The sequence below is a fragment of the Colias croceus genome, chromosome 12 (genome assembly GCF_905220415.1).
Source record: "Colias croceus chromosome 12, ilColCroc2.1".
NCBI lineage: Eukaryota > Metazoa > Arthropoda > Insecta > Lepidoptera > Pieridae > Colias > Colias croceus.
In genome coordinates, this window is record NC_059548.1 from 4,473,854 (window position 1) to 4,488,952 (window position 15,099).

Genomic DNA, 15,099 nt, shown 5'->3' on the forward strand with positions numbered 1-15,099 from the left:
ATCTTCCTTTCTTTATGAACTGAGTACCATAGACATTTATCAACTTGTTCATTTCATTCGCGCTGCGTTTAAATGAAGTGTCTTTGAAGATTTAATCCATCACTTGTTCAACAGAGATTAAGGCGTTCAAAGATTTGTAAGACTCAATTTAGAAACCGTAGACATGATTGAACAATGTTCAGACTTTATAATCGAGTTGTTTGTTCAAGTAATTATATATTATTGTAAAAGAATGATTGATATTATCGTCTTGTATTTGACTATTCCTCCTTTGTGATTATAAACAGTTTCATATCGTGACGAACAATGCTTTGTACTTAAGTTCAAAAGATAGTTATGCCTTGCAAATTTCAATTGTAAAGATATATACGCAATTAGCTGAAGTAAACTCCAGCAAGTAGCCATAATAGTATGTACTTCGTGCAATATTAACGTGTTTTGATATTCTATAATTATTGTTTACGGATAGACTTGTATTGAGTCACAAAATATAGCTGTAAGTATATACAACAGCTGCGATAATGGAGTTGTTATGAATAGTTCCTTATGCAAGTACCGAGTGACATAGTATAAAATGGGTAAGTATGTCATTTTTCTATACAATTATGTAAAATAGAGAAAGCTATATTAGATAATGATAGCTAGATCTTTTGTATTTCTGTATATACTTTCTTATATTTTGTACTGTGTAAACTATGTGGCTATAAATAAGTACCTATCCTGCAGTTGCGTTGCATATTATAATATTATGTACGATTATATAAATTACTAGCTTTCCGCCTGCGGCTTCGCCCGCGTTTTCAAAGAAAAACCCGCATAGTTCCCGTTCCCGTGGGATTTCCGGGATAAAACCTAGCCTATGTTACTCGTGGATAATGTAGCTTTCGAATGGTGAAATAATTTTTAAAATCGGTCCAGTAGTTTATGAGCCTATTCATTACAATCAAACAAACAAACAAACAAACAAAGTTTTCCTCTTTATAATATTAGTGTAGACATAGACGCACATAAGTTTGTAAGTTGGTATATATTTTAATTGAACCTAATAAGTAATAACACATCAGCTATCTTCCAAACGTATAATAAATTTAAGCTATAATATATAACTTGTTTTTATTATTGATTTGTTGATTGTTGTTGAGTGCCCTCCAATCTGATGTTTTTGCAATAAAATATTATGTAATGGGATAAAAGTGTTAATTATTTATTTATAATCAGTGACGTTAACAGTAGGTATTTAGTTTAATCTCACAATTTTCTCTGTATTGAAAATTAATCCTTTTTGCAGTATACTTGTAAGGTATTATTATAATATTATCAATGATGATTCAATTATATTTATCTACTAAAACAAAGCTCATTTTTTTAAATACCTATCATATTTTTCTTTAAGTAAGTACACATTATACATATTCGGAAAAGTCTCATGTTCAATCTTTTATGAGTATGTCAACCTGATTATTTTATTAATTTAATTGAGGGAAACACTAAGAAATGTAATAAACCCAAGAAAGCTACATTATGTATATAGGTTTAATAGTTTAACCCAAAAAATGGTATTATGATTCATTGACCTCTGATTTGCTAGCATTATTGTTGTTTATAGGGTAGTTAATCAAATATGTCGGATTATACGCTGCAAAGATAATACAGTATATTATCTTTTTAATTATCGTAAACAGATTAATTCGATACATTGACTATATAAGGAATATCTCAGCAGGAGGCCTCAGATAATTCTTAATTATTTTAAAAACACGTAGGGTAGTGTAAAGGTAAGATTTACATTTTTTATTTATCTTTATTACGTCTTATTCTCTGCTTCTGTGAATATTTTCTTCTTCTTCTTTATCTTTGGTGTGAAACATTTACTACCGGATGAAATTTTATGACATTGGTCTTAAAGAGTATGTTTTTAACGAAAGTCAAAATAAAATTTTGAATTGTTTAATTGCTTTTTTCTTAAATGTACAAATATAAATATATACGTTGCGTGCCAAACGTAGGTACCGCATGTAATGGCTTACAAATCAATCCACCTAGACTCTAGAGGGTAGGAATGTATAATTTATTTGTTGATATATTTATTTCATTATAAATCGGAATACGATTAAAATTTATCGCTTTACGTTTGCATAAATAAGAATTGCTTATTAACATACCTACTGAAAATATAAAATACTCTTTTAACGAGGTCATAAAACGTAAACTTTAATATTACACTACGTTCAAAAGCTCTTACTATTTTATGAAAGCCTTAACTATTTATTAATGTTTTATTAACCTTGATTTGTTTTTTTTTTTATTCCTCCTTCATTTATTATTTCGAATAATATCTACTTATATATATGGAAAGAAAGTTTGCAAAGTCAGCCATCAACATCATTATAGAACTGCATGAACTTTAACTAACCATTCTTTAGACTTGTATTCATGAGATACCATCCTCTGAATTCAAGAATTTATTTTAAATTTAGGTATTTACTCCAAGTTTCAATTCCACGGTTCTAGCAAAAAAAAAACACAAACAAGAGAGAGGATCTGATAAAGGATCATTTTTACAATATTTCTACTTTATACTTTATAGTTTATACCATATTATTATGTATAATAATTTACAAGACGTAGAGTCGTCTAAATGCAACGTTTTAACATTTTTTGTCAATTACTATCGTTTATAATACAAGTAGAGTCGTCTAAAATATACCTAACCCTTTAAAACTTTTTCTCATTTATTTTTTCTTCCAGTTGCCAGGATGTTTCGCTACATCCTCCTGCTCTCTGCCGCGACAGCGGTGCTGGCATACAAGAACCCGCACTTTGCATCTGGCAGGACGACCATGGTCCACCTCTTCGAGTGGAAGTGGGACGACATTGCTGCTGAGTGCGAGAGGTTCCTCGGTCCACGCGGCTTCGGTGGTATCCAGGTTTGTCCTAATTTGTAAATGTGTTATTTTTTGTTCTAATTTGTAACTATTTTAAGTCAATTTTGTAATTTTGTTCCCTTGTTGAAAATTTTCGGTGGTATCTATAAAAATAATGTGCTACGAATGGAGAAAAGCGCTACAAATCTGCAGTTGCATGTTCATTTATTATTATTTTTTTAGGAAATTACTGAAGTAGGTACTTAGTTTGATTTGAATTGATTAAGAATTAAGTTAGCAAATATAACACGAGTTACGCTTTAAGTGAATTGGTATACCTTAAAATACCAAAATAATCTGATATCCAAATCGAAATAAATCTAAAAATATGTAGAATAATAATTGTAAATAATTTAAAACAATTTTCAAGTTAATTTTACATTGTTAGTAATACCAATCTCCTTTCATTCCTTTCTTCTAAAATATTATAATCATCTCCGATATCTGCTAATTGGTACATAAATTATTTAGTATAGTCCACTCTATCAGCCATTTCGAATCTTTATTTAGACACATCCGCATATTTATTATTTATCAATAATTTGTACTATCTAGATAATTTGACGCGATATAAATTAGTAAGTACTTTTCGTTTCCCTACATTTTGGAGATTAGATAAGTTAAAAAATGTTTAATAAACAATCAAAATCTGAAATTATTTTCACGGGTGGCTTTAACACATTACCTACTATCTATCACAATTTTCGAAAGAAATTCTCATAAAAATAATTTATATGAAATGCATTTAACATTATTATAACTATAGTACTATAATATTATGCCCACGTAACATAATCTTATTTCGCGGGTAATCTAAAGCTTTCCCTCTGTTTGAACGTCATCTTTGTTTAGAAATTTAATACGACGGGCAATCAAAGATATATTTTCCTACTTATAATGAGTAACTAAAGACTGGTATGAGAAAAGTTTATGCAATATAGGTTGTATTTATTAACCGACTTCAAAAAAAGGAGGAGGTTATCAATTCGGCCGGTATGTTTTTTTTTAATGTATGTACACCGATTACTCCGAGGTTTCTGAACGGATTTACGTGATTCTTTTTTTGTTCGATGCGAGATGGTATTGAAATGGTCCTATAAAAATTTTATTCGGATAGGCCTAATAGTTTTTATTTTATGAGCATTTTTGTCTGTATTTGTAAATGTTGCAAGCGCAAGTTTGAAGTCGGTTGTTTTTAACGCAGTTATCACTTGTATATATATGAATATCTGAACTTGTCACTTGGTAAAGTCCTACGTAAATTATTTATTGAGTATTTATTTTTTTAACGAACTAAATATACCTAGTTTCACAAAAATGACGTGGAAAAATACTTATTTTCTCTAGGTAGAGCAATGAATATTCAATTAAGAAATACGTGAACTTGTATATCTTGTTAAATAAGTATAATTTAAAAGACCGATCGATCATTACAGTTGATTAATATTTGAGTTTATCAAATTCAAAATAAGAACTTGTTTTATAGGTAATGTTTGTTTAGCGAGAAAAGTTTATTGTTTACGGCGTGAATTAATCTCAAGCCGAAATCTTCTTAAGTCAATTAATTATTCAACCGTATTTCTTAAGCTTAACACCGACTCAAGTTCTTCAAATTACGAATAGAATTTAACTATTAATTAGTGTTATACGTACGTCGTTTCGTCTTGTAATGTTTGGTATATTTTCCATGGAAATATGATGAGATATTTTTTACTTGTATTAACAATGTTATGGTAGCGATTGATTTTTTTGTGAGGGTCAGTGTGTATTGGCTTTACGGCGTTTGAATAGATTTGAAAATAGATTTGCATATAGATAGATCTCTTTTTATTGTATTTTTACATCGTATTGTACACAGCCAGAAAAAGAATTCATAATTTTTACATATTGTTATTCATTATTATTTAGAATAGATACATGTTTATAATTAAAAGTAAGAGTAAATAAAACTCCAATAAAAGTGTCTAATGAGTTTTCCACATTAATATGTCACTGTCCCTAATTTATCTCGAAGTTCCAAATTATATCTGTTAATCTGATTTTGTGGGTGAAATACTACAGACATAGATTTTTATTCGATTTTCTTAGTATCGATAAGGTCATTTGATTAGAGAATAATCGCCTTATTTTGGAGTACTTTTGTATAAGTATTTACTTTATTCGTCTTTTACATAATAGATATTGTTACAATATGGTTCCACCTGGGTGCAAAACATTTTTTTTATCCAAATCCAATGAGCCAGAGATCATATTAATATAAATTATTTTAAAATCGAAAAAAATAATTTAGATAAGATTGTCGTAACTAATTTAAAACATTAAAAGTTTATGTTTTTACCTATCCATACTCTATAATACTTGATTTGTGTGCCTACTTTTGTTAAATTTTATAACAAAAAACAATTGCCACAGTTAATTTAATTTATTATTCACAGATCTCTCCCCCAAATGAAAACTTGGTGATTTGGTCTAGGAACCGCCCATGGTGGGAACGCTACCAGCCCATTTCATACCGTCTGGTCACACGGTCTGGCAATGAGCAACAATTCATAAACATGGTCCGTCGCTGTAATAACGCCGGTGTTAGGTAAGGAGCAACACAGTTAAAGGTCTTCCTAAAGTTAAGACGTCTGAAAAAGTAATAATTTTTACTGTATATTACATATAACTTTGAAAATAAGAAACTATAACTGCTATGTGAAGACACATTAGGCACACAGTTAATAATTAACAGAATGCTTAATGCGTCTGCAAAGCTAAACATTAGTACAACGAAAAAAGTGTTTCATTGAATAAATTCTCTCCCAAATTGCCTCTCGCTATTTATACTTCTGGGCTAATTGGTAAGATCGGTATCGTCCAGTTTTTAATAAAGTAACACAGGGAAAAGTAGGTCGTGTGGAAATTTAAAAGCTATTTTTGCTAACGTCTGTCATCGTGGGGCTCATACGATAAATTTAACTTCCTGTAAAATACAATTTAGAAATGTTATATTCAAAACTATATGATCATTGATCACTGATTATTATTATCGGATTACGCAGATCAGTCTGAACTCTGAGCCGATTATTATGAATTTCTCGCTAGAGGTGAATTAATTATGATTATTATTGATTATAATTAAATTAATAAATTTAACACTGTTTAACATGAACGCAACTTACATATTTTTTCTTAGAAAAACAAAACGTGCCGTAGAATCAAATTCGCACACGAAACAAGTTTTGTTTAAACTTATTCAAGACGCATAGCTTCGACTCGGGGGCCTGGGTTACCAATTACCATGTATTACTTCTTAAGTGATCATGTATTACATGTACTTCTTAATCTAAAATATATTCCTTCTCTGTTATTGTATTGTGTTATAGCTATAAATCGCTGAATCAATTGTATCTAATAATAATAATACCAACAGGATTTACGTAGACGCCATCATCAACCACATGACAGGAACGTGGAACGAGAACGTTGGTACCGGTGGTAGTACTGCTAACTTCGGCAACTGGCATTACCCTGGTGTGCCGTACGGCAGGAACGACTTCAACTGGCCTCACTGCGTCATCGGTGGAAATGACTACGCCTGCTGTGCTGATAGAGTAAGTTCATATGATAGAGTTAGCTTTCCCTCAGGATTTTTTTTGAAGATAGATAGGATCTATCTTTAAACACAAACATAATATCATAAAATGGCTCTGTTGCAATGTGATAGGGATGCAAACAAACAAACTTTTACATTTATAATATCAGTTGTAAGGACGGTATGGATATGAAATTAAAAAAAAGGATTTCAATTATGACTATGAAATATAAAGTCGTAGGTGCGTATAATCTACTCTTTTATTGATGGCATTGTAAATATTTGTAGTTTGCTGGACAATAAAACAAGAACATATTATGAAAAGTTTTATTTTTCGGAGGAATGTTGTATATTAATACAATTGAAAAGTTTTGTGTAGAAACTGGATAATCAGTGGTTCAACAGCATTATAAAGCATATAAAAAATTAATTTAAATATTAATGAAAATTGTGTCTCATTAAAATGAAGAATTTTCCAGAAGTTTCTTTCTACCTAGCAAAAAAAAAGATGACCTGAGTGGAGAGACTCAGTAATTACTCCGCGGTTTGATAATTGCATGCAACCTTCAGTAATTACATTTTTCTGAATACTATAGTTTGTTCGCTTGGTGACCCTATTTGTTAATAAAATTATACATAATACCACACGTATTCAATTTGTAACACATAGGTACAATTGTTATCTACTGACGTATCTATTTAAAATGAGTATCATAATATTAAGTAGGTAATTACAAATCCATACATTTAATATTTAAACTTTTTGGGACATCTAGTTGACCTTCTTGTCCGCATGAACTGAATCTATTACCCATACCACAATTGAGAAGATCCCTAGTCTAAAACTAGATCCTACAATTCTAATCATTTAATGGAAGTTTTAAGTATCAATTAATTATTTAAAGGTACGTAACTGCGAGCTGTCTGGTCTCAAGGACTTGAACCAAGGATCTGAATATGTGCGGGGACAGATTGTCGGTTTCATGAACCGTCTTATTGATATGGGTGTTGCTGGTTTCAGGTAAGAACTATACTGTTTTATGGAACTAGAGCTTTATTTGTAGACCACAATGTATTATGAAATTGAGATTGACAATCCAATGTGTTAGGTAATTTGGATTACCAAAGGAATTATTAAAATGAATGGTATAACAGTTTAAACGTCATAAATTATATCATTTAAATGAATTGAGTTGTTATATACTTCGATATCTTGATCTGGTCGACCTCTTTGCATGATCTGGAACAAAAATGTTTTAATTATCTTAGTATTTACAATAAGATGAGATATTCAGTCCTTATTAAGAACCTCAAAGTCGTTTTAATAGCGACAGTTTAGATTTTGTTTTTTGTTTAGATTTCTCCTGAAAAGTGAGTGTTATCTCTCGATAAAAATCGTTGAATCAAATTGGCCATTACAAAAAATTTTCACTAAAAATTTTAACTCAATATTGCTGAAACGAAATCAACAACAACTATTATTGTTTTTTGTTTCCCATACTGTTATATGAAACATTTTACCTTTTAAATCTGCAGTATTTTCGTTTCATTTTAACGCCTAGAGGCGACGTAAATAGTTCAGTTACATGAGCGGTCGATTGTTATTAATAATTGGCGGGTGTGTTGGAGCTATTTATTCTGATGCAATAAAATTATTTATACTGATCCTATTGTGATTTATTATGGTGCAATAAAATTATTTATATAGCTACTTTAATGGCGAAATAGGTACTTAAATATTATAGCCTATAATTTGTTATTCCCTAATTAATTACACTGCGTACAGAGAATCACACAAGAACAACAAAGATTTATAAATAAAATATATTTCAGATTAATAATGTTCGTAGTGTGTCTAGTTGTGTGCATGATAAAAAAAATATACCTAGAAATAATTCCCGCAAAGAGCATTCAATTTTAATTCTTTTCGTTTATATTTGTCTGATTTATGAGTATTTTATATGAGAGGATTTAAAAAGTTTTAGATATTTACGTTGCGGATAGGAAAAAAATAATGTGCTTTTCTTTATACTAATACATAAAACTTTTTTCACATCATTGTAATAATTTTACATGTTCCGATATTTTTTCACATCATTATAAGATGTTCTTGAATAGTATCATAATTATTAACGATAAACTTTTTTATACTTTACAACAATTTTACCAAAACTTCCCTATTCCTGCAGAATCGACGCAGCCAAACACATGTGGCCCGGAGACCTGCGCGTCATCTACGACAGGCTACACAACCTGAACCCCAGCCACGGCTTCCCCCAGGGAGCCCGCCCGTACATCTTCCAAGAAGTAATTGATCTTGGCGGAGAAGCTATTAGCAGGAATGAGTACACTCCCCTAGCGGCGGTCACTGAATTCAGATTCGGCATGGAACTGAGCAGAGCTTTCAGGGGACATAATCAACTTAGGTATGTTTTTGCTTTTATAATAAACAAAAATATTAAGGAATAAGTTTCAGTTTTGATTTGGGAACTGACAGTGGAATTTTGTAGTTTTCAATGACATGCATTATTGATTTGATAATTGTTAAATGGATGAACTTTATAAGAATCGTAGTAGGTAGGGAACGGTAGTTTAAAAGTTGGACAATTTTTAAAATGACCCTGTTTGATGACATTTGTTTAAAATGGTCAGTGAAATGTCGTATTACAGAAAAGTAGATTTACTCCCATTTTATTATCGTTACATAGAAGAACTAATGAAAAATCGTAGAGCATTGTAGTTTAAGATATTAAATCCAATTTTTCAATTCAGTCTTACAAATGAGTCTGTGTTTTCTCTGAATTCAATGTTTCCGAGTGTTATTAATAGATTTATTAATATTATACTCAAAAGCAATTCCCTTTCTTTACACTTTTAGAATAAATACAATTAGATAGAAACAAAAGATTCCAATCCTTCAATTGTTTTCATTCTATTTATAAATTGTTTTCAATTTACAATATAAATAAAACTCTGTGGTTAATATTATTGTATTACTTTATAACATACTCCACTAATATTATTTGTGTAGTATATGCTTAGTATATGTATTTGAAGCACAATTTTATAACAACTGTTTTTAAAATGTCTGGAGAGTTATTACGTAGATGTTCGTGATACATTCGTGTAGGCCTTTGAAGTACAGGTTATTATTATTCAAAAATTTATACATTATACTTTTATCATGTAACATAACAAAATAGTCTTCATGTCTTTAAACGGCAAAATCACTGCTTTCTCATGATAATTTATCTACTAAAAATATAAATAGTACCTAAGTAAGCTGTAGGAGACTAGTCTTAAGTTATAGTCAGTCCCCTGTGCTCACATTGATTGAGTCATCTTTTAACCTACTTCTGTACATAGCAAGCTTAACAAAACCTGAAATTTCAGATGGCTATCTAACTGGGGTCCAAGCTGGTCGCTCTTAGCATCCAACGATGCCCTCGCCTTCATTGACAACCACGACAACCAACGTGGTCACGGTGCTGGTGGTGACATTCTTACCCACAAGACCCCGAAGCAATACAAGGGAGCGATTGCCTTCATGTTGGCGCATCCTTATGGTGTCGCTCAGCTAATGAGCAGCTTCCACTTTACGGACACAGAAGCAGGACCTCCAATGGATTCTAATGGAAACATTCGTTCGCCGACCATCAACTCTGTAAGTATTTTCAATATCTGTTTAAATTTCTGTATACACATAGTTGTGTGTGTAATGAAATAGGCATAGAATTTTTGTACAATGTGATTAATAGTTTGTAAGGAACATAAATTAAACAATTATGTGTTGAAATTATATAAATATACATAGAAAAACATTTTAACATCAAGCAATAAAAAATTTTTTAAGTTACGTGATGTACTTTGTCTAAATAAATAAACTGTATCTAAAAGTATACACTATAAAAATAATAATATAACAAGTAGAGTTATTTTTGGTAAGTGTATTGCCAGTTAATAATCTTGTTAGTGTACAAGAAAAAACCGAACAAAAGCACTTTAGTTCGCCTTTAAATAAACATCTTGTTAATAGCTTGTTTACTCAAGTTCTTGGTAAAGGCAACAATATAACGCTTCACAAAAAATACAATGATATTAACGCGATACTTTGATGACAAATACAAACGGTTTCTAGGTTCTAGAAATATCTTTTCCCCGAAACTTCTTTTCACATTAATTTCCAGAATCAGATTAGCTATAAATTATAATACATCATAGTCGTTCGATTTAATAAATATAATACCTACATAAATAATTTATGATTCATATTAAATTTAGATCGTTATATTATAGTTATCAAAGAGATTATTTCTATTCAATATTGTTATTAATATGAGAATAGAGGCATATAATGAGACCTGTGACGTAGGTGTCAGACACAGGACTGACACCGGGAGTTACCGTCTGCTTACGATACAAAAATAATATAAGGCAACGCAGCACTGCCATTCATAAAATAAAATTGAATTAATTAATATAATATATCTAAACAGCTTTTTAAGTAGGAAATAAATTTTAAAATACGTAGCTTTGTAATAATATTTGTACAAAAATAATGCAGTCTTTCGCAGTACCCGTAAGATATCCTATTCTATCAGACATTTGCACCTACATGTTTGTATGCAACCAACTCTTACACTCGAATTTGACTCCCTTTAAATGGACAGATTTTAATCAAACTTTGCACACTTATCAAGGATCGGAATACTATAATTTCATGTGTTGTTTAGTTTATATATTTTATGTTCTTTCTGTGTTTCTATGTAAATTTTGTGTGCACTTGAACATGACCTATCTATTTATTGTATCAAAATTTGCAGGATATATGCAATAAAGTATATATTTATTCTTTCTTACAGGATAACAGCTGCGGCAACGGCTGGGTGTGCGAACATCGCTGGAGACAGATCTACCAGATGGTAGCATTCAGGAACGTAGCCGGCAACACTGGGCTCTCCAACTGGTGGGATAATGGAAACAACCAGATTGCCTTCTGCCGTGGTGGACAAGGTTTCGTCGCGTTTAACAACGAGAACCGCGACTTGAACCAGAGCTTGCAGGTTTGTTAATAAAATAATACATAATTTGGCGTTTTAGGGAAGACAACATAGACACAAAAACTATAATTTAATGATTAATAGTGTGTTCAATACTTCAATATCATATGTTTTTTAATATTAACAACAGTCCAATCTATCTCTACAATTTTTTAAATATTACCTTTAAAAAAAGTACAATTAAGTTCCATCTAAATACAATTAATTTATGTCATGTGTAATCTGTTAAATCAAGTACCATAAAACTCGTATTTCTTAAAAGGTCACAACATAAATGATATAACTTTTACTAAATAAATATCGAGGAGAGTAAAATAATACCCCACGAGGTAGAAATGAAACGCAATTGTATTATTCTATTCGTCTCAGCGGTTTACGTTAGGGACAAGTCTTAGGAAAAAGGAATTTTATGCTCTTATTCCGCACTAGTTTGCAAATGGAAACGTCTACAGGATTTTTCGTAGCTCCTTATTGTGGGTGAGATTTTGAAAAAATAATTATTATATTCGTTATACAAGGAATGATATAAAGACTTGACCAAGAAAAGGTCACATCATAATAATGTATACCATGGGTTTTCACCTTGTTGATGTCAAATTATTTAATAAAAGTAAACTACATTATTCGTTAGTAAAGTGAGGAGACAGAGCAAGATTAGGGTAAACATCTTATTACACGTAAAGCTGTCGGATTACCAAAAATAAATAAATAAACATAATAAAATTTCCGAATAAGTAGATCTTGATTTTTTTCGTGAGTTATTACGAGATAATTATGATTGTATTAACTCCTCTATCATACTGTATATTATAGTCCTCCACTGATGAAGACCAGAGCATTCATCATCATGACGTTTACATTTTGCTTTTGGTAACTTTTATTTGAAAATGAAATGGAATTTCAGCATTGTCCGCTTAGATTTGTAGAGTAGTTGAATTGAATCGCTCGTGAAACTCAACGCGCGAAAATTCACTAGATTTTCCCGATCGAATAAGTGTTGACGAATTTTTCAATTCAATATAAATGTATTGAAGTGACTTATACAAAATCTGAAATAAATAATATATAATGTTAAGTAAAACGTTACATTACTTTATAAGTAAACTCGATTTTCGCCGCTTTTTCAAAGAAAAACCCGCATAGTTACCGTTCCCGTGGGATTTCATTTTATCCTATGTGTTAATCCAGGTTCCCCTATATATGTGTGCTTAATTTCATTGTAATCGCTCCAGTAGTATTTGCGTGAAAGAGTAACAAATACACACACATCCTCACAAACTTTCGCATTTATAATATTAGCAGCTATAGGACATAATATGTATTATATCGTTTCATTATAACTTGTTATACATATTGATTTACAGTTTACGAAATAAGATCCTGCTCTATGTTCCTATATTTTTACTACCACCTCTCTGCCTAAACCTTAGGAAGAAGATGTCTTTAATTCAACACTTTAATATTACTTTTTAAAGTGAATCTCCTTTATCGGGGTTGGAAAAAAATTACTTAATTAGTGTAACAATTTTTCGTTACGCATGACATTTTTCCGTTACGCGCCATCTTTTTCTTATCCCTACCACGCGTGATTAGACGTATTTCTGTAAAGTTGCATACAGTAAATTATTTTTTGAAAAATACGGTCATCACTTCTTACGTGTCTACATCAGTACACGCACACATTTTTTTTATAGCTCAATAATTAAAAAACTATATTTTGTTTCAGACTTGCCTGCCAGCCGGTAGATACTGCGACGTGATCTCAGGAGCAAAGGTTAACAACGGTTGCACCGGTAAAACTATCACGGTCGACGGCAATGGACGCGCCCAAATTCACATCGGTGCTAACGAACAAGACATGGTTCTGGCTATCCACCGTGGCAATGAGGTAAATTGAGTTAATAATAATTAATATTTATAAAATAGTAGATATTTTGAATGTTGGAGATGTTTAAAAGTACCCTAAAGAGGTCCGAATTACCTACAGTTAATAAGAATTTCATATTAAATAGAAACTAATAATATTATGTTATGTTTTTAAATTTTCTGTTTTATTTTATAAGAATGATAATGATATATATTAATGTACCTACGTCCAATATCAAAAGTTTGATTGAGTTGAGTGTTGCATTTTCATATAAAACATTGTAACAATGAAACTAATTCATCTTTTTTTTTGTTTCAGTCAAGACTGTAAGGTTGACACGCGTAATGAAGATTGCTGAGAGCCTGAGAAGTGATAAAAGTGTTTTTATGTAAAAAGAAAATAAATTTGTGATACAAATTTCCTGAGTTTTATTCTTAAATTTGAAGTCCTGCAAAATAGGACAATTATTAAAATATCAAGGCATATCATTCGCTCAATAAAAATAATCAAATTTTTATGAATTTTATAATGTTAACTAGCTTACAGATTACAGATTAATTAATGCTGTAATCTGGCACGTATCTTAAAAGACTTAGATATCAAAGTCAATAATAAGATAAGACCTCATTAAAACTTTAAATGAAATTAAAAATCAGAGACTGAATATTGATAACGTATTAAATCTATATCTATGCTAATATTATATAAAGCTGAAGTCTTTGTTTGTTTGAACGCGCTAATCTCAGGAACTACTGGTCCGATTCGAAAAATTCTTTCGGTGTCAGATAGCCAATTCATCGAGGAAGGCTATAGGCTATATATCATCACGCTACGGCCAACAAGACTGGAGTCACGGGGGTGAAACCGCGGGAAGCAGCTAGTAAAAAATATGTCCGGGAAAAGTGGATTTATTTAATTTACTCGGCCTTTTTATTAACGAACCAATTTGGGCACTTTCTTCGAATTTTGATTGAAGTAAGAATTCTGAGTCGACTTGAAGTCCAATCCAATTAGCTAATAAAAATTTGGAAACGGAACTTTTCGTGCCATTAATGTAAATAAACGATTTTTATTTTGTTCATTCACTTTTCCACAATTTTGAGATATCAATAATGCCTTGAAATGAACAAAATATTTGTTTTATGGACCAAGTTATAAATAAATTCATATCTATATATAGTATTTATTCATTTATTTAGTAAGTCATTATCTTTACGTAAGTTTTACGTTAAAAAATCTCGCATCGTGTAGAGACGAATTTTTGAGTTTCATCATAGATTAATGAATAGTTACTACGGTTTAACTGCGTTAATTGTCAAGTAGTGATATAAATTTTCTTATAATGCAATTAGGTTAATTAAATTGTAACAATTTTTAAAAGTTTATAATTTAATAATAATAATATTTCATAAATAATTTTCATAATATAATTTCTAACCTGACGAAAAAGTTGAAATCAGGGTTCAATGGGACAAGTCATACCTTGGAATTTTCTGAGAAACATACATAATATATTTTTTAAGAATGTATAGAGTATAGGTACTATAGACCAAACAAAAATAAAATGTAAAATACCCGACAAGACAATAATTTGATGAGCAACTATAGTTATGTACAGAATGTAATGTTGACCTTACATTATGTTATAGTTGAATGACCTATCACATGTTT

General features: G+C 30.6%; 1 protein-coding gene across 3 annotated transcripts; it reads left to right on the plus strand.

The window, feature by feature from the left end:
• Positions 1 to 294: 294 nt before the first annotated feature.
• Positions 295 to 13,845, plus strand: LOC123696420 (alpha-amylase 1-like). Of its 3 annotated transcripts, none has more exons than XM_045642577.1 (10): positions 295 to 578; positions 2,749 to 2,927; positions 5,360 to 5,511; positions 6,340 to 6,520; positions 7,407 to 7,522; positions 8,691 to 8,927; positions 9,895 to 10,165; positions 11,364 to 11,564; positions 13,288 to 13,449; positions 13,747 to 13,845. In XM_045642577.1, the coding sequence occupies exons 1-10, from the start codon at positions 575 to 577 to the stop codon at positions 13,756 to 13,758; spliced, it is 1,515 nt and encodes a 504-aa protein (XP_045498533.1). In that variant the 5' UTR covers positions 295 to 574; the 3' UTR covers positions 13,759 to 13,845. The 3 variants fall into 3 exon arrangements, with proteins under 3 accessions (XP_045498533.1, XP_045498535.1, XP_045498534.1); XM_045642579.1 differs by lacking the exon at positions 295 to 578 and adding an exon at positions 1,214 to 1,229; XM_045642578.1 differs by lacking the exon at positions 295 to 578 and adding an exon at positions 1,757 to 1,775.
• The last annotated feature ends 1,254 nt before the right edge of the window (positions 13,846 to 15,099 follow it).